This window comes from Lathyrus oleraceus, chromosome 7, assembly GCF_024323335.1.
Source record: "Lathyrus oleraceus cultivar Zhongwan6 chromosome 7, CAAS_Psat_ZW6_1.0, whole genome shotgun sequence".
In the NCBI taxonomy this organism is placed as follows: Eukaryota; Viridiplantae; Streptophyta; class Magnoliopsida; order Fabales; family Fabaceae; genus Lathyrus; species Lathyrus oleraceus.
The window spans coordinates 196,236,154-196,256,576 of record NC_066585.1 but is presented as its reverse complement, the minus strand read 5'-3'; the positions used below and the strand labels follow the sequence as shown (position 1 = coordinate 196,256,576).

The 20,423-nt window shown below is 36.6% G+C and overlaps 2 protein-coding genes and 1 pseudogene across 2 annotated transcripts; 1 reads left to right on the top strand and 2 right to left on the bottom strand.

Moving 5' to 3' along the window:
• Positions 1–474: 474 nt before the first annotated feature.
• LOC127108317 (polyubiquitin-like) lies at positions 475–3,098 on the top strand (annotated as a pseudogene).
• Positions 3,099–5,965: 2,867 nt separating this feature from the next.
• LOC127108318 (18.2 kDa class I heat shock protein) lies at positions 5,966–6,746 on the bottom strand. The gene has a single exon (XM_051045782.1). The coding sequence runs from the start codon at positions 6,575–6,577 to the stop codon at positions 6,101–6,103; it is 477 nt and encodes a 158-aa protein (XP_050901739.1). The 5' UTR covers positions 6,578–6,746; the 3' UTR covers positions 5,966–6,100.
• A 10,385-nt stretch (positions 6,747–17,131) lies between these two features.
• Positions 17,132–17,849, bottom strand: LOC127108316 (18.2 kDa class I heat shock protein). Its single transcript, XM_051045781.1, has one exon. It carries the CDS (start codon positions 17,741–17,743, stop codon positions 17,267–17,269), a length of 477 nt encoding a protein of 158 aa, XP_050901738.1. The 5' UTR covers positions 17,744–17,849; the 3' UTR covers positions 17,132–17,266.
• Between the last annotated feature and the right edge of the window lie 2,574 nt (positions 17,850–20,423).

Sequence of the window (20,423 nt, the reverse complement as noted above, 5' to 3'; positions counted from 1 at the left end):
TAGATAATTATTTATAAAATATTTAAAATTATTAGCATAAAAAATAGAAACCGTTATATATTGATAAAAAATAGAAGTTAAAATTTAAAATAAAATTAAAAAAATATATTAAAAAAAAACTACACCAAAATATTACTCCCTCCGTTCCTTTATAAGTGTCACTTTCTTGTAAAAAATTTGTTTCTTTTTAATTGTCACTTGTAAAGTTCAAGGTAGTATTAATTGTTATTTTATCAAAATTACCCCTATATAATGATTGCAGAGAGAGAAAAAGTAAAATGAATGTAATAAATAATTAAGGATATTATAGGTAAAAGAAAAATTATTGTTTGAAAAGTAACAATAATGATTAACTTCCTTGGTACGTGTAAAAAGTAAAAAAGTAACACTTAAAAAAGGAACGGAGAGTATACATTACCACAGTAAAACAAAACAAGCTAATAGATTCAAGACGTGTTTGGAAGAAGATGTATAATTCATCTCATCCGTTGCCGAAGACGACTGTGATACCAAACATTGCCGTGTCAAAATCGCTTATAGCTCAAATTTATCCACGTGTCACGATTCAATTGGCGATCTGCCCTTACGTTTACGCAACCTCATATCATTTCAAGTTATAAATTCGAAAGCTCCGTAACGCAATATTCATATATTCATTCATACAAACTTTTGTTTCGTTCCAGAGAAAAGAAACCCTAGCACATAGAATCAAGGTATCTTCTACACCTATTCTATTTCAATCTTATATTTCGATGTTAGGGTTTTGCGTTCTCACGATTAGTTTATCATTGGACCAATTTTGATTTAGATTTAGATTTAGTTTTTCACATTCAATTGTTAGGGTTTTGGTTTCTCTTTTAATCGATTGTTGGATACGTTGCTTTGATTTTAATTTTGATTTTGATTTAATTGTTTACCCGATGAAATATCAATAATCCCATGTTTGGGAAACTTTTCTATGATTAATTGGACAACATGTTTCAATTTTTTATGGTCGAAGAAGATCTTCATATCTGTTTAAAGGTTTGCATGCTGAATTACTTAGAACAAGATTATGTATTGTATGGTATTTAAACATTCTGTAATTAGATTTGGGAAACTTTTCTTTGATTAATTGGACAATATTTTTCAATTTTTATGGTCGAAGAAGACCTTCATATCCGTTTTATGGTTCATATGTCGAATTTCTCAGAACAAGATTATGTATTGTATGGTATAAAACATTCTGTAATTAGATCAGTCCAAGGGTGCTTGATGCTTCTATTCTGAACTGGACCCGATTTATAAAAGTATCAAATCTATAGCTTTGTTTTGGACTGTTGTATTTTGGTGAATTTGATGAAGACGTTTCTAAGATGTTTTTCTTTAAATAGATAGAGGTGATTATATTGGTTGATTGATTATATTCTAGTCTTTTGTTTGCTACACGTAGTCTTTCACTGTAGTAATCTTTATGAAGAATTTCTGATTGATTTGTTTGTTTCTCATAATGTAGATGCAAATCTTCGTTAAGACCCTCACTGGCAAGACCATCACTCTTGAAGTTGAGAGTTCAGATACCATAGACAATGTTAAGGCCAAGATTCAAGACAAGGAAGGGATCCCTCCAGACCAGCAGCGTCTCATTTTTGCTGGCAAGCAACTAGAGGATGGGCGTACCCTTGCTGATTACAATATACAGAAGGAATCAACTCTCCATTTGGTGCTCCGTCTCCGTGGCGGGATGCAAATCTTCGTGAAGACTCTCACTGGAAAGACCATCACCCTTGAGGTGGAGAGCTCTGATACCATTGACAATGTCAAAGCCAAGATTCAGGATAAAGAGGGCATTCCACCAGACCAACAGAGGCTTATCTTTGCTGGCAAACAGCTTGAGGATGGCAGAACTTTGGCAGATTACAATATCCAAAAAGAATCCACCCTCCACCTGGTGCTCCGTCTCCGTGGTGGTATGCAAATCTTTGTCAAGACCCTCACAGGAAAGACCATCACCCTTGAGGTGGAGAGTTCTGACACCATAGACAATGTAAAGGCCAAGATACAAGACAAAGAGGGTATCCCACCAGATCAGCAAAGGCTTATCTTTGCTGGAAAACAGCTTGAAGATGGCCGAACCTTGGCTGATTACAACATACAGAAAGAGTCAACTCTTCACCTTGTTTTGCGTCTTCGTGGTGGTATGCAGATTTTCGTGAAGACACTTACTGGCAAGACAATTACTTTGGAGGTAGAAAGCTCAGACACAATTGACAATGTGAAGACTAAGATACAGGACAAGGAGGGTATCCCCCCAGACCAGCAAAGGTTGATTTTTGCTGGAAAGCAGCTCGAAGATGGCAGAACTCTAGCTGATTACAACATCCAGAAAGAGTCAACTCTTCACCTTGTTTTACGTCTTCGTGGTGGGATGCAGATTTTCGTGAAGACTCTTACGGGCAAGACAATTACTTTGGAGGTAGAGAGCTCAGACACTATTGACAATGTGAAGGCCAAGATACAGGACAAGGAGGGTATCCCCCCAGACCAGCAAAGGTTGATTTTTGCGGGGAAGCAGCTTGAAGATGGCCGAACATTGGCTGATTATAACATTCAGAAGGAGTCTACCCTTCACCTTGTCCTTCGTTTGAGGGGAGGTATGCAAATCTTTGTGAAGACTTTGACAGGGAAGACCATTACATTGGAGGTAGAAAGTTCAGACACAATCGATAATGTGAAGGCAAAAATACAGGACAAGGAGGGAATCCCACCAGATCAGCAGAGGTTGATCTTTGCTGGGAAGCAATTGGAGGATGGTAGGACCCTTGCTGATTACAACATTCAGAAGGAGTCTACTCTTCACCTAGTTTTGCGCCTTCGTGGTGGAATTTAAGTATGTGAATGTTGCGTAGCCATCTTATAATGCGTTGAAGTTCTATATATCTTTAGTTCAAAACTTGTATAATCTGTTGAAGTTCTGTATGTCTTTAGTTCAGAACTTGTATAATGTGTTGAAGTTCTATTTGTCTTAGTTTTTATGTTTCAGAACTTGTGTATTAAGCCGTCATGGCGCAGTAAAACTATCCTTTGTGCTCTTAATAAATAAGTGCTCTTTGTTGTTATATCTGAGATTCCAAAAATTACTGCGATTTCATTATTATAAGTTTGACGTTAACAATAAAATGGAGGATGGAGAAGTTTTCTATTATCCTGGGCGGTAGACATTTCTTTCAGGTAGTGAGAAGTATTTGTCACATTCGTAATGTTTTTTTTTGAATAAGCAAAATAATATATTTATATATCTAATCTATAATGTTTTTTTTATTAAGCAAAAACTTAATTATACTAGCCCCACACCAATCTGAAAAACTCTAAATGAACATCTATAACAAACACCAATCTAAAAACCAATAAATGGAACAGCTATAACAAATAGAACAGCTATAACAAATAGCCTCTCCAAAAATCAACCCCGAAGCTACCAACATACTTCAATTTCATTGCATTACCCTCAAATAAGATACAAAGAAAAATCAGTCTTGAAACTGCCAGATCTGCAATACTGAGAACAAATATTGCAAGGCATGCAATGCCACCCACTATTTAGCATCATTTTTATCCGGTCTAAACAGCGAAACAGACAAGCCTGATCCATGTATTCACCTAAATTCCACGGCCTAAATTGCTCAGATCAGTGATGTTTATTCATTCTTAATTCCAAGGCAAGCCTTAGGATTCATACACCATTGCGATACATAATCAATGCAGTTTTACAATTATTCAGAACTACTATGACATTTCTCATTCCTTCCGCATTTATATACTTGTCATCAGAACATGTGATCTTGATCCTCTTATCAGAGTCAAACTCAATCAGTCATTTCTTATTTCCAGTAAGGTGATTTGAACAGCCAATGTCCATGTACCATCAGTCTTCCAAATACGCATTATCAGACTCAGAAGCCATTAATAGCACAGGTTCATCATCAGAATCTCCTCTGACTATGTTTGCTTCTTCTGACTTTCTTTCCTTGTTTGACCAATAATCAGCAGCGAAGTGACCAAACTTCTTACAACAGTAGCACTAAACTTTCCTCTTGTCATACTTCTCCTTCCACTTCTGAGCACTTTTCTACCATTCAGAAGTTGAGGTTTCTGACTTCTGAACACCATCAGATTTCTTCCTGGCTTCTGACCAAGATTGCTTATGATATTTCTTACCAGAAGCTGCTTTCAGAGCCTGATGCTCTGCCTTAATTTCAGAGTTTCTCTCAGTTAGACGCAACTCTTGTGCCTCTAGACTGCTTTACTGCTCTTCAATTCTCATGATGCTAAGATCCTTAGAATATTCAATTTCCACAACAATGTAATCAAACCGAGGAATAAGATATCTAAGTACCTTCTCAATTATCCTTTCTTTAGAGAGAATTTCTCCACACGACTTCATCTTATTTGTGATCAGAATCACTCTAGAGATGTAGTCAGGTGCCTTCTCATTGTTCTTCATGCTGAGATTCTCATACTGCTTACGTAGAGAATGAAACTTCACCTTCTTCACTAATGCATCACCGTTGTAGCACCGTACCAGTGTGTCCCACGTAGCCTTCGTCGTCATCGAATCAATGATTTTCTCAAACACGTTCGCATCCACATACTGATGGATGTAGAAAAACACCTTCTGACCCTTCTTCCTTAAATCATGCTGAGCATTACTCTGCACATCCGTTGCATTCGCTGGAAGAACAACCGAAACGTAACTATCGTTGACAAAATCAAGAACAGCTTGAGCGCCAAATAACATACACATCTGAATCATCCACTGATTCCAGTTCTTGTCATCGAACTTAGTGTTCAGATTACTGTTTCCGTTCATCTTCAATCTTGTGCAATTCACTCAGATCTCATCAAACACTAGTGTTTCTCAATTCTGTAGAATAAAAAAATGTGATTCTGTTACGATTCCGATAAAAAATTCAACACGAACTAAAGAAACGAAATCAATCACACAATGCCTCACGGTTTACTCGTACTCTCCCGTGTTTCCCTATGAAAAAGATGAAAATGGAAAAACAGAAAAAAAAGAGAATAACAAACTTTCACTACTCTTACAAAATAATTACAACTAATGATTACGCATACCCACTGTACACACTACTGTTAATAACTACACTAATTTATATACACAAATAATAATACCACATCGAAAATGTTAACCCTCACTAACTAGATTAAACTTAATAAAAACTAATACTAAATCAATACTAAATCGTATGCTTTTACCTTTAATAGAAGGTAATAAATACACTCTATCAACAATATTAAGTTATATTTTGTTTTCTTTGCTGGATTAATTTTCTTCGGAATCAACACTAAGAATCAGCAACTTGGCCCTTTTACCATCCAACTGTTAGCATGAAATTTATCACAGACACCTCTAAAAACTCTTAAAAAAAAAAGAATAAGATTTAATTTTCTACTCCTAAAGGAGTAAATGTAACACCAGATTGTCATATTGGGGATACAACATATGATGGTGAGCAATAGAGAATAAGCGTAATGGAAATGACTAGATCAAGCTGGTAATATGCCAGCTTACAAAAGTTACCAAAAACCTAAAAACAATAGGACATTATTGCTGAATAGGTAACTGCTATACTCTTATAATTGATACTATTAAGTAATCTCTACCACCATTGCTACCCAAAATCAATTGAGTTTTGTCCAATTGAACATTATATTGTCTTTCTCAACGGTGACTTGATTGAAGGGTTGGACGTCCAACCTACTCTAATGCCGAAATGGGTCCAACAAATTATAGTTGATGAGAAGCGCATAGGTGATTGTTTCTGCTTTATATCATATGGGTTCTCATGTTGGAGATTCGGCCGTGTATGAGTATTGTTTGTAATACTAATATGGAAATTTGTTGCAGTACATTATCTCTTGTTTAGTTTACACTCGACCAAGCATTCATTATGAATCATTGTCAGAAGAGCAACAACTTAATTTTATTTATACATTAACATTACACATATTACATCATCATATATCTCTTACAATACAAGACATCACAAAACAAGTGCACACAAATTGAAGCAACCGAGTAACATAGCTTATTCTAAGTTCAACCAGAGATCTCAATGGACTTAACATCAGGCTTCTTGATCTCTTCCTTAGGAACGGTAACAGTAAGAACACCGTTCTCCATGGAAGCTTTCACTTGACCCATTTTAGCATTCTCAGGTAATCTGAACCTTCTTAAGAACTTTCCACTGCTACGTTCCACGCGATGCCATTCATCGTTCTTATCTTCTTTCTCAACGCTTCTCTCTCCGCTTATCTGTAGAACCCTATCATCTTCAACTTCAACTTTCACTTCCTCCTTCTTCAGTCCAGGAAGGTCAGCCTTGAACACGTGTGCTTCTGGGGTCTCCTTCCAGTCCACTCGCGTGGATACAAAAGCAGAATTCTCTCGAGGGAATGAAGCAGAGAGTGCAGAACTTGGAAATGGAAAATCCTTCAAGGGGTCCCAAACGTCGAGGGAGAATGGATCGTATACGTTACTCCTTCGGTTGCCAAAGAAACTTGGAATCAAAGACATTTTGGATTTAGTTTATGAGAACTCTGTGAATCGAGAAGAATTGAGTGCGAAATGCTATCGATGCTTAGTGTGATTCACATTGTGAGGAAGCACAGATATATATAAAGGAGATAGGAAGAATCCTGTACTATCCAGAAACTGCTGTTACTTGATTTTTTTTTGTCAAAGTGTCTTGAAAATTCTGAAACTTTCTAGACTTCTATAGAGACCCAAATTTTGTTTTAATCATTCTGCTATAAATAAGTGGGCTTGGATTTCTTTTTGAAAGTAAATAGGTTTGAGTTTTGAAGCCCAAAGTATTCGGGTTAAATTCTTTCTTGGGCGGTAATATTGACTAATAGGATTAAATAAAAACAGTGTGTTGTTTTTTGCACCGTAAGTAATGGAGAAACATCCTATAGAAATTCGAAAATGTTCATATAAATTAAGAAATGCATTTTCGTATTACGACAAATCCATGCTGTAACTCGACCTTGAAATTTCATCTCTTTAGCAAAACCTTAAAGCCACCATGCTTCTTTCACAGTTTCCGTAAGGACGATATATTCCGCTTCAGTGGCTAATAAGGAAACAACCTTCTGAAGTGTTGTTTTCCAACTGATTGTCGTGCCAAACATAGTGAACACATATCCAGAAATAGATTTTCTGGAATCCATACAACTTGCATAATCAGAGTCGACACACCCTTCAATTTTTGCTTTACCATTTTCACCACATGCTCCACCATAAATCAGGACTCTGTATAGAGACCCATTTATGTACCTTAGAATCCACTTGAATGCTTGTCAGTGAGCATTTCCAGGACTCGCTATGTACCTGCTTACAAGACTTACTGCATATGTTATGTCGGGTCTAGTACAAACCATAACATACATCAAAGAACCTACTATGCTAGCATATGAGATGTTATTCATATAAGTTATTTCGACCTCAGTATTAGGACACTGATCTATACTCATCTTGAATTGAGGGTTTGTCGGAGTCACAACAGACTTTGAATTCGACATACCAAACTTGTCGAGAATCTTCTGTAGGCATGTCTCTTGAGATAAGCATAATTTCGACTACTTTTTGTCTCTTCGGATGTCAATCCCGAGAATCCTGGATGCAGCTCCCAGATCCTTCATATCGAACTCCTTATTGAGTTCAACCTTTACCTTCATTACATCCTCGACAATGTTGATTGCTATGAGAATATCATCCACATAAAGCAACAAAATAACAAATGAATTTCCAGGTCGAAATCTGAAGTAAACACAGTGGCCGAACTGACTTCTAATGAAACCTATATGTGCCATGAACTTGTCGAATCTCCTATTCCACTGTCGAGTAGATTGTTTCAGTCCATATAAAGATATATTCAGCTTGCACACATAATCTTCCTTTCCATTTTCTGCACACCCTTCAGGTTGCCTCATCAGGATTATTTCATCTAGATCTCCATACAAGAAAGCAATTTTCACATTCATTTGTTCCAATTCTAGGCCGAACTGTGCCACTATGGCAAGTAACATTCAAATGAACCTGTGCTTCACAACAAGAGAGAACACGTCATTGAAGTCGACACCTTATTTTTTAGTAAAAAAAATCTACCAATCTTTCCTTGTATATTTTCGACGTCACTCCTTCGATTCATTCCTCAACTTTGTAAATCTACTTACATCTGACTAACCTGGCGCCAACAGGTTTCTTGATCAGTTCCCAAATATGGTTATCATGAAGAGACTTTGTCTCATCATCCATGGCCTTCAACCATTCAGTCTTGTTTCGAATCCTTATAACTTCCATATAGTCTGTAGGTTCTTCATTTATAACCTCACTTGTAGAGATTAAGGCATAAGTTATGAGATCTACATACCCAAGTCTTTGAGGTGACTTAATAACTCTTCTCGACCTATCTCTTGCCAACGGGTAGTCATCGACAGTTTCCTCAACTTCTCAATATCTTCAACATCTTGTGCTTCTTCTTCGACTTAATCTAGGATACACAATTCAACATCGAGATGTTCCACCTCAATAAGAATCTCTTCATGTTCCATCTCTTATATAAATATCTATGCACTTCGCCTAACGTCATCAGTTTTCTTGAAAGTCATCTTAACTTCATTGAAAACCACATCTCGACTGGTGATACACCTCATGTAACTTGGCGCTAGGCACCATAACCTATAAGCTTTGACTCCTTCAAGGTATCATATTAACATGCATCTCAGAGCTCTAGGTTTGACCTTGTCTTGCCTAATATGAGCATAGGCTGTGCAGCCAAATACTCTAAGTTTATCGAGATCTGGTGGGTGTTCCGACCAAACTTCTTCATGTGTTTTCATATCTAACACATTCGAAGGACATCTATTTATCAGATATGTTGCTGTCGAAATAACGTATGCCTAAAACATCTTCTTTAACCCATCACTAGTCAACATGCATCTAGCTTTTTCCAAAATGGTTCGATTAAAACTTTCAGCCAAACCATTTTGTTGGGGAGTACCTGCAGTAGTTATGTGCCTTGTAATACCAGAGGTTGCACAAAAATCGTCGAATGCTTCATTGCAAAATTCAAGGCCATTGTCAGTTCTTAATCTCCTGACCTTTTTGCTAGTCTGATTTTTGACCAGAGTCTTCCAACTTTTGAAGTTGTCAAAAGTTCCATCCTTAGTCTTTTGGATGAATACCCAAAAATTTCTGGAATAATTATCAACTACGGATAGAAAATAGCCTTCTCATGAATGTGACGGGAACCTTATAGGCCCCCAAAGATCAACATGGATATAATCAAGGGATCCATGTATTTTTTGTTTGCCTTTATTAAACTTCACCCTGCAAGATTTTCCAAGTACACAGGATTCACAAAACTTCAGCTTTTCGAATTTGTCTCCACCAAGTGGATTTTGTTTCCCCAATTCCACCATACCCCTTTCACTGACATGACCCAATCTCATGTGCCAAATTTCTGTCTCCGATAAAGGTTTCGTGGATGCAACATCCGCGGAACCACTAACAACTTTATCCTCAAGGGTATACAAGCCTTATTTCTTCACGCCTCTTAAGACTTCCTTCGACCCCTTCATGAATTTTAGAATACTTTTCTCTCCTTGGAAAACATATCCTTTCTTGTCGAATTCACCAAGAGAAATTAGATTTCTCTTCAAATCAGGTACATACCTAACTTCAGCCAATAACCTTATTGACTCATCATGGAGCTTGAATCTCATAGATCCAACACCTACAATCTTGCAAGCTTTATTGTTTCCAAGCAATACAAATCCACCATCTTGATAACATAGTTCCTCGAACAAGTCTTTGTTTGGAGTCATGTTCCAAGTGCAACCTGAATCCATAATCCACTCTTTACTTGAGCCGCCGCTTGAAACCATAAGAACATCATATGAGTAGAAATCATCTTGAACAATGGTTGTGTTTCCATTATACTTACGTCCATGATCTTTCAGGCGTTCATGGCACACTTTTCTTGTATGACCTTCCTTCTTATAGTGATAACATTGAATACCAGATGCATCACCACTATAAGACCCCTGCTAACTTTTACCCTTTTTCTTGTTGAACTTGCCATTTCTCTTTGTGAATTTCGCCTTAACCGATAAGCCTTCACTAGTCGAAGATGGCTTGTGCTCCTTTCGTTCGTTCAAATCCTTAGGGTACAAGGCTGATTGAACTTCTTCAAAGGTCAGCGACTTTCTTTCATACAAGAGAGTTTCTTTAAAGTGAACATGTGATTTGGGAAAAGCACACAATAGTAACAACACTTGATATTCATCCTCGATCTTGACATCAATATTTTCAAGATCAAGAATCAGTTTGTTGAACATATCCAACTACTCAGTCAGAACTTTATCTTCACTCATCTTGAATGAATATAGAGCTTACTTCAGGTAGAGGTGATTGACCAACAATCTAGTCTTGTACAAACTTTCGAGTTTCATCTGTAACTCAGACGCTGTCGTTTCCTTTGAAACCTGTCGAAGAACCTTATCACCAAGGCTCAATAAGATGGCATTGTGGGCTTTCTCTACCATAGTCATTTTTTCTTTGTCCGTTAATGCATCGTCCATGGCTTCAGCTCCCTTCAACACTTCTAAACGACCATATTGAACCAGTATGGCTTTCAAGTTTAAGCGCTCCAAACCAAAATCGTTTACTCTGGTGAACTTTTCAATCTCATATTTTATTGACGACATCTTCTCCATGCTCACCGCACCAATTTGTTGTGAAAAACAATGTCAGAATAACAAAGTATAATTGGTTTCTTGATCGGCAAGAAACCCACAAGAGTAGAAAAGAGGGAAGCAAGAAGAACACAATGAAATTGGTTATAAGCTGCTATTATTTACTTTCTCTTGGGGACAAGATTACAAATGTTATAGAGTAGCAAATAACCTCTCTCATCCTAATTAGGATTTGCGTTATACAATATGAGAGGCTAGTATGCTATTTATAAGAAAACTAACACACACTAAACTAATGGACTTTTACACACTGACCCATTACACAATATAACTTAGGGAACAAGCTAACTTAAAAAATTGGGCATAACAAACATGCCCAATTTGGCATGCTAACAATTCTAGCATATTTCGAATACAACATGTAAACAAACTTCGACGACACGCTAAGGTCCTGTCAATTTGTCGAACCAATAAGCTACCATTCGATCATACTGGAGTTTGATCTAATATCTCACAATATAGATACAATACTTGTCAAAATTTTGAAGAACGAGAGGAAATAAACCCAAAAATGGATAAGACTAATTTTAGAATGACTACCCTACCACCAACAAACAAGTGTTTATTTTTCCAACTTGATAGGCTGGATTTTATTGTCGTTTTCAAGTATCTTTCGACTTAGGATTTACACCGATTGCAATACCCAAATAATTAAATGGAAATGATCCTATTTTACAATTCAACATGCTTGCTGCTTCTTCAATCTAGCTCTGAGAAAACTTAATTCCTATCAATGAACTCTTGTGATAGTTTACTTTTAGACCTGCAATCACTTCAAATAGATACAAATTTACCTTTATGATTCGTATATTTGACCACCTCTTCTCAACTATAACCAAAGTTTCCTCGACATATTATAAGAGAGAATCACTAATTCCCTAACTCAAATTTGTATTCCAGATACTTCCCCGTCTCAATATCTTTCTTCATCAGCATATTGAACCCTTTTGCCAGTATAAGGAAAAGGAATGGGTAACACATGTCTCCTTCCCTGAGACCCCAATCCATCTTAAACTTTTTGGTGGGGTTACCATTCACCAGTGTCGAGATTCAGGATGATTTTAAACACTCCATTATCTATCTCCATTTTTCTTAAAATCTCAATTTTTGTATCACAAATTCTTTTTGGTGCACAAGATGAAGAAGATGAAGATGGAAGGAGAGAGAGAATAACAAACATTCATTACTCTTGCAAAACAATTATAGCTAATGGTTACACATATCCACTATATACACTACTGTTGACAACTACACTAGTTTATATACACAAGTAATAATGGCACGTAGGCGAAAAAGCTAACCTACACTATCTAGGTTAAACTTAACAAAAACTAATACTAATAATACTAAATATGAATTACTTCTAACACCATCCCTTAATTCATTTCATCTAATCAAAACTAGCAACACCAATTCCATCCATCAAGTGGAGAAATTGATCAGTCTTGATTGCTTTCGTCAAAACATCTGCCAACTGCTTCTGGATGCTACGGTGCATAACTTCTAGCACTCAATTATGAACCTGATTTCTCATAAAATGAAACTTAGCTCCAATATGTTTGCTTCTCTCATGCAACACTAGGTTCTTGGCAAGATTGATTGCATACTTGTTATCAATCATCAACTTCAGAGGCTTGTTTACCTTGATCTTCAGATCCTGCAGTAAATTTAGAATCCAAACAACTTAACATGCAACCACAACACCTGCAATGTATTCAACTTCACAGGTTGACAAAGCAATAATTGGTTGCTTCTTGGAACACCAAGAAATAGGACCTCCCAGATACTTAAATAAATATCGATAAGTACTTCTTTTGTCAACTCTGTCTCCACACCAATCAGAATCTAAATAGCACATTTGTTCTGATTCAGACTTAACACCAGAAGGAAACAAAACTCCATACTTCAGAGTCCCCTTAATATACCTTAAAATCCTAACAACAACTTGGTAATGAGACCACTTCGGTTTACTCATGAACCTACTAACCATTACAACTACATAGCAAATATCAGGTTTAGTATTACACAAATACCTCAGAGAGTCACCCCACTGCTTGAAAATTGTAGCATCTACATCATCCTCCCCAGGATCAAAATCCAAATCATGATTTGTTTCTGAGGGTGTGATCGCAACCTTACAATTTTGTGGCTCAAATCTCTTCAAAAGCTCAACTTCATGCTTCAGCTGATGCAAAATGATACCCTTCTCAGAGTACCAAATTTCCATCCCTAAAAAATATGTCATATTTCCTAGATCAGTTATCTCAAACTCATTCATCAACACCTTCTTGAACTTAGCTATCTCATGTTCACAACTCCCTGTTAGCAATATGTCATTAACATACAAACATTTAATAATCATATTGCCTTCGTAAGTATGCTTAACATAAACTCCATATTCCATCTCACACTTTCTGAATTCTTGAAGCTTGAAAATTGAATCCATTTTTCAGATTCCACGCTCTAAGAGCTTGTTTCAGTCCATACAAAGCTTTATGTAACTTGTACACAACCATTTCCTGATTCTTTTTCATAAATATAAGAGGTTGTGACACGTATACCTCTTTTTGCAATGGACCGCTCAGAAATGCAGATTTCACATCCAGATGCATCAGAGGCCAATTCATGTTAGCAACTATCGCAATCACCAGTCTGATTGTCTCATGTCTTGCTATAGGAGAAAACACCTCAAAATAGTCTAACCCAGGTTTCTGTAGAAAACCTCTTGCCACTAACCTTGCTTTCTGTTTTCCAGTTGATCCATTTCTTGTCCTTTGGAAGTTCAGTCAACTTCCAAGTCTTGTTTCTCTCTTTAGCCTCAAGTTCTTCTTTCATGGCCTTCAACCATACTTTCTTCTTGAGCGCTTCTTCAACACTAACTGGTTCAGAGTCTACTAACATGGCACACTAAATGACTTCTCCTTAAAGTCTATTTTAGTATCTTGCATCGTGTCAAACTCTGCAAATCTTCTTGGAATGTTTATGATTCTTTGTGGACTCTGAACTTGTTGAAAATCTTCTTCGGACGTTGGAAAAATATTAGATGCTGGAACCCCAGAAGTACCACCTTCAGAGGTATGACCATCTTCAGAGTTTGGAATATTCTCAGAGTTTAGATCTCCACCAGAGTCTGAATCACCATCAGAATATGGATCAAAATCAAATTCACATTCAGAGTCAGACTCGCCTTCAGAGTTAGACTCACCTTCAGAATCACCTTCAGAATCATTTTATAATTGTAACTCATCATCATAATCTTCAGATTCTAAAGTATCTTCAGAAGTTAACACCGCACCAAAGTTAGATTAAGACTTGTTCTAATCCCACGCTTCTGATTCTTTCACAATAACATCTCTTCTGAATTCAACCTTGTTAGTGATATGACAATAGAGCTTATAAGCACATGTACTATGGTACCTTACAAGGAACATAACTTTGCTTCTGCTATTCAACTTCCTTCTCTTAGCATCTGGAACATGTTTGTAACAAACATAATCAAACACCTTCAAATGGCTCACACTTTGCTTATCTCTAGTCTACTTCTCTAAAGGAACAATTTCCTTCAGCTTCTTGGTTGGACACCTGTTGAGCATGTACGTTGCACTGACAACAACTTCTTCAACAAGGTGTGAGGGAGCTTCTTCTCCTTCAGCATGTTGCTTATCATATCAAGCAAAATTTGATTTCTTCAATAAGCAAGACCATTATGTTGAGGAGTGTATGGTCTAGTCACCTCATGCTCAGTTTCATTCTCCTCACAGAACTTTCTGAACTCTGTAGAGTTATACTCACCTCCACCATCAATTCTGAGAACTTTCAGCTTCTGACCACTCTGATTCTCAGCGTTGATTCTGAATTTCTTAAATTCAGCAAACACCTCGTGTTTGGACTTTATAAGGGATACCCATATCATCCTTGTAAACTCATCAACAAATGAAACAAAGTAATTTATTCTCTTGAAGGTATTAGAAATGGTCCACACACATCATAGTGCACGACACACAAAGCATGTTTTGCTCTTGGAGGCATTTCAGATGCAAATGGCAGTCTTTGTTACTTCTCTCTCATGCACATATTGCATGACTTATCTAGCTTTTTAATTGTAAGAATTCCATGCACCAACTTCTTTGAATTCAGATGTCATAAGCTTCTGAAGTTCAGAGGACCAAATCTTTTGTGTCACAACTCACTTTCCTTCACAACACTTGTTGCACTAAGGCATTCAGAGTTTGTAGTTTTAACATTCACTTTGAATGTTCTATTCCTTTCATGTTCTGACTTCATAATCAACTTCTGATTACAGTCATACAACCTCAAAAGATTATCCTTCATGGTAACTGAAAATCTATTTTGATGCTTTTCATACCAGGATCATACCCCACGTTTTGAATCAATGCAGTTTTACAATTATTCAGAACTACTCTGACATTTCCCATTCCTTCAGCATTTAGATACTTGTCATCATAACATCTGATCTTGATCCTCTTACCATAGTCAAACTCAACCAGCCATTTATTTCCAGTAAGGTGATTTGAACAACCAATGTCCATGCACCACCAGTCTTTCAAAGACACATTATCATACTCAGAAGCCATTAATAACACAGGTTCATCATTAGAATCTCCTCTGACTATGTTTGCTTCTTCTGACTTCCTTTCCTTGTTTGACCAATAATCAGCAGTGAAGTGGCCAAACTTCTTACAACAGTAGCACTGGACTTTCCTCTTGTCATACTTCTCCTTCCACTTTTGAGCACTATTCTGCCATTCAAAAGTTGAGGTTTCTGACTTCTGAACACCATCAGATTTCTTCCTGACTTCTGACCAAGAATACTTTTGATATTTCTTATCAGAAGCTGCTTTCAGAGCCCACTACTCTACCTCCATTTCAGAGTTTCTCTCAGTCAGACGCAATTCATATGCCTCTAGACTGCTTTGCAACTCTTCAATTCTCATGGTACTAAGATCCTTAAAATGTTCAATTACCACAACAATGTAATCAAACTGAGGAGTAGGATATCTAAGTACCTTCTCAATGATCCTTTCTTTAGATAAAGTTTTTCCACACGACTTCATCTTATTTGTGATCAGAATCACTCTAGAGATGTAGTCAGGTACCTTCTAATTGTTCTTCATGCTTAGATTCTTATATTGTTGACGTAGAGACTGAAACTTCACATTTTCACTGATGCATCACCGATGTAGCACCGTACCAGTGTGTCCCACGCAACCTTCGTCGTCGTCGAATCGACGATTTTCTCAAACACGTCTGCATCCACTCACTGATAGATGCAGAAAAATGCCATCTGACCCTTCTTCTTTAAATCACGCGGAACATTCCTCTACGCATCCATTGCATGTTTCAGAAGTACAACCGGAACGTAACTGCCGTTGACGAGATCAAGAACATCTTAAGCGCCAAATAACACACACATATGAATCATCCATCGATTTCAGTTCTTGTCATCGAACATTCTTGTCATCGAACACTGGAAGCTTAATGTTCAGATTACCATTTTCGTTCATCTTCAATCTTGTGCAATTCACTTAAATCTCACCAAACACTAGTGTTTTTTAATTCTGCAGAATCAAGAAATGTGATTCTGTTACGATTTCGATAAAAAATTCAACACAAATTCAAGAAACGAAATCAATCACACAATGGATTTAGTCGTGTTTCCCTATATTTCCCCATGGATTTGAACCGGAGCTTTAGATACCAATTGTTGATACATAAAATGAAGAAGATAAAAATGAAAGATGATAGAGAATAACAAACTTCCACTCATGGTTACGCATACGCACTGTAGACTGACAACTACACTAATTTATGTACAGAAATAATAATATCACATAAGCAAAATGTTAACCTACACTAAATAGGTTAAATTTAATAAAAAATTAATATTCCTAATATTAAATATGAATTATTTCTATAAGATCATAAATACACTCTATCACCAGCAGGATTAATTTTCTTCGGAATCAACACTAAGAATCAGCAACTTGCCCCTTTTACCATCCAACTGTTAGCATGAAATTCTGTCATTAATCTTATAATCTTATAAAGTAAGATTTAATTTTCTACTCTTAAAAGAAGTAAATGTAACACCACATTGTTATATTGTGGATACAACATATGATGGTGTGAGCAAGAGAGAGAATATAGTAATAGAAATGACTAGATCAAGCTGGTGATATGCGAGCTTACAAAAGTTACCAAAAACCTAAAAACAATACGGCATTCTTGCTGAATAGGTAACTGCTATACTCTTATAATTGATACTATTACACTCGACCAAGCATTGTCAGAAGAGCAACAACTTAATTTTATTTATACATTAACATTACACATATTACATCATCATATATCTCTTACAATACAAGACATCACAAAACAAGTGCACACAAATTGAAGCAACCGAGTAACATAGCTTATTCTAAGTTCAACCAGAGATCTCAATGGACTTAACATCAGGCTTCTTGATCTCTTCCTTAGGAACGGTAACAGTAAGAACACCGTTCTCCATGGAAGCTTTCACTTGATCCATTTTAGCATTCTCAGGTAATCTGAACCTTCTTAAGAACTTTCCACTGCTACGTTCCACGCGATGCCATTCATCGTTCTTATCTTCTTTCTCAACGCTTCTCTCTCCGCTTATCTGTAGAACCCTATCATCTTCAACTTCAACTTTCACTTCCTCCTTCTTCAGTCCAGGAAGGTCAGCCTTGAACACGTGTGCTTCTGGGGTCTCCTTCCAGTCCACTCGCGTGGACACAAAAGCAGAATTCTCTCGAGGGAATGAAGCAGAGAGTGCAGAACTTGGAAATGGAAAATCCTTCAAGGGGTCCCAAACGTCGAGGGAGAATGGATCGTATACGTTGCTCCTTCGGTTGCCAAAGAAACTTGGAATCAAAGACATTTTGGATTTAGTTTATGAGAACTCTGTGAATTGAGAAGAATTGAGTGCGAAATGCTATCGATGCTTAGTGTGATTCCCATTGTGAGGAAGCACAGATATATATGAAGGAGATAGGAATAATCCTGAAATATCCAGAAACTGCTCTTACTTTGATTTATTTTGTCATGGGGTCTTGAAAATTCTGAAACATTCTAGACTTCTATAGAGACCCAAATTTTATTTTGATTATTTTACTATAAATAGAAGGGTTTGAATTTTCTTTTAAAGTAAATAGGTTTGGGTTTTGAAGCCCAATGTATTGGATTAAATTCTTTCTTGGGCCGTAAAGGAACTGAATTATTGACTATTTGGATTGAATAAAAATAGTGGGTTGTTTTTTCCATCCATAAGTGGTGGAGAAACGCCCTATAAAAATTCAAAAATGTTCGTATAAATTCGAAAATATATTTTCGTATTATGATAAATCCATGTGTAAAGACACACCTACGTTTTTGGTAGAGATTAGTTTGAAAATACATTTTTAGATTCATTTTATATGCATCCAAACCAATCATAATTGAAACACTCATAATTTTACCATAATTTAGTCCGGAAATGCATCTTTGTGTCAAATACGAATATACACTTTCATAGTCACCTTATACTTAATAAATTTTGACATATTTTCAAGAAAACACCTATTTATAACTATACTATCATAGATGTTTTTTTTATCAATTAAGCCAAACATTGATGTAATAAGATGAAAATGTCATATATAAGTGATAAAATTGTCCATAATACACTCAAAATAACAAAATACAATACAATACTATTGTGTATATCAAACCCCCTATTTCTTCACTGCCTCCTGTACTGCAATGTCGTCTGTATCTCAGTAAAAATGACATCTATAATGGTTCTTTCAGAAGTTTCTTTTGGAAAGTTCCCTCTGTCTATACCCTCTTGCACAAGATCTATAATACGATGACAAACAAATAACACATTAATAACACGATATGCCCTAGCCTGCTCCTTCTCTAATATCTCCTGATGAGTTGACCTAGGCGGCTCTCCCTCAGCATCCTGTATCATATAAGGATGTGACACTATAAAATACCATTGGACATAGCCTTATGCACAATTTCATTCGTTAGATGCTACGATACCTCGTGCTTCAGTTGGTACCAGATGATTAAGGAAATCCTCATACATGGCATCTACATCTTTGCGGATCATAGTATGAGGAAAAGATTCGAAAATGTCTCTTGGAGCAAACTATATATATCCAAATTGGCGCATGATTAGATCAGAAAGATATAGATACATCAGGCGCGACCCACATGTGGATCTATGTGCTTTCAGGTATAAAGTTGATAATTCCGCAAAAGATCCTCTCTGAAGTTTTTATGACGACAACGTCAACAGTCGTGATATTAAAGTCAGTTGTGATGTTGAAGTCAGTGGTAATAACTTTCAACACTCTGGTGATGGTGAACCAACTAGAAAAAAATCTCAGAGTGTCATCAATAAAAGAGACTCAAGATTGAAGCTCACATATGATCGATGCTTATGGAAAAGAATCTTGAAGCCTCAAATAAAGTTTTAAAGATTTCCAATTTGTGTTTTTTTGAGTTGCCAGAGTTTTGTAAAAGTAAGAAAGTAGCTTCTAAGTTCTAAGATAACTCGCGCGCGCACACACACACAGACACACACACACATTAAAAATATTTTTCTAAATTGTTTTATATTTTAAATATGTTTACAAAACCAAACTAAGTCATTAAGAAGTTTTCCATTATCATTTAAAAGGACTTTTGAACTAACCAATTTGTCGCAACGCGAAAATCACCTGGACGCGTTGTGCGCTCGGAATAACAATAGAGTCGCCAATGATGTTTATTTGTTCCAATGGAACGGGAAAATATAGAATAAAACTCGCTAAAGCTAAGGGAAATGATCACCGCAACCAGATCGGGTACGAGAGTCGGTTATGCAAGGGGAAAATATTAACACCCATCACATCCGTTGTACTCAACGAGACTCATTTAGTTATTCATGCGAAGAATGTTAGCATGAATTATTTGGGATCTTCTACTTATTGAGCAAGAAAATAGAAAAGAAAGAGACTAAACTGAGTTTTTTTATTATTCTGCCTGACAAGATTTCAAAATCATGCTCCTATGTATCTCCAAGTGCGATTGAGAACTAAGACTACGTAGTTCTTTGTAGAAAAGAACTTTTTGTTGGTTGCTTTTAAGGAGTGATGCTTAGTTCGCATTTGAACGGTTGAACATTTACTTGTTGCTAGCTCTTGGAGGATGAAGTCTTTGTTTGTTTCGCGTCGAAATGGATAAAGCATACTCGTTTTTGAAAAAAGGTTTTCAAGTCGCACACGGGCCAAAAAAAGAAGTTTGATTGGTTGAGTTGATTTTATGTGGACTAGGGTAACCGTTGGAGCAAGGTGTGAACCAAACGTCGTTTATCCAAGCCTTGTAGAGAGATGTGCGTCTCTCGGTCCTTTGTCGTCCATTTTTATGAAAATTTAGTCTTTACGGAATTTAGTAAACGTTTGAGCATAGGTGTGCACCAAGTGCTCGTTTATCCAAGATGTTCAAAAGACATGCACCAATTGTCACTTGTTATCCTAGTTTGATTAAAGTATTTTAAGGCAAAAAACCAAGGTATTCAACAGGCGTAC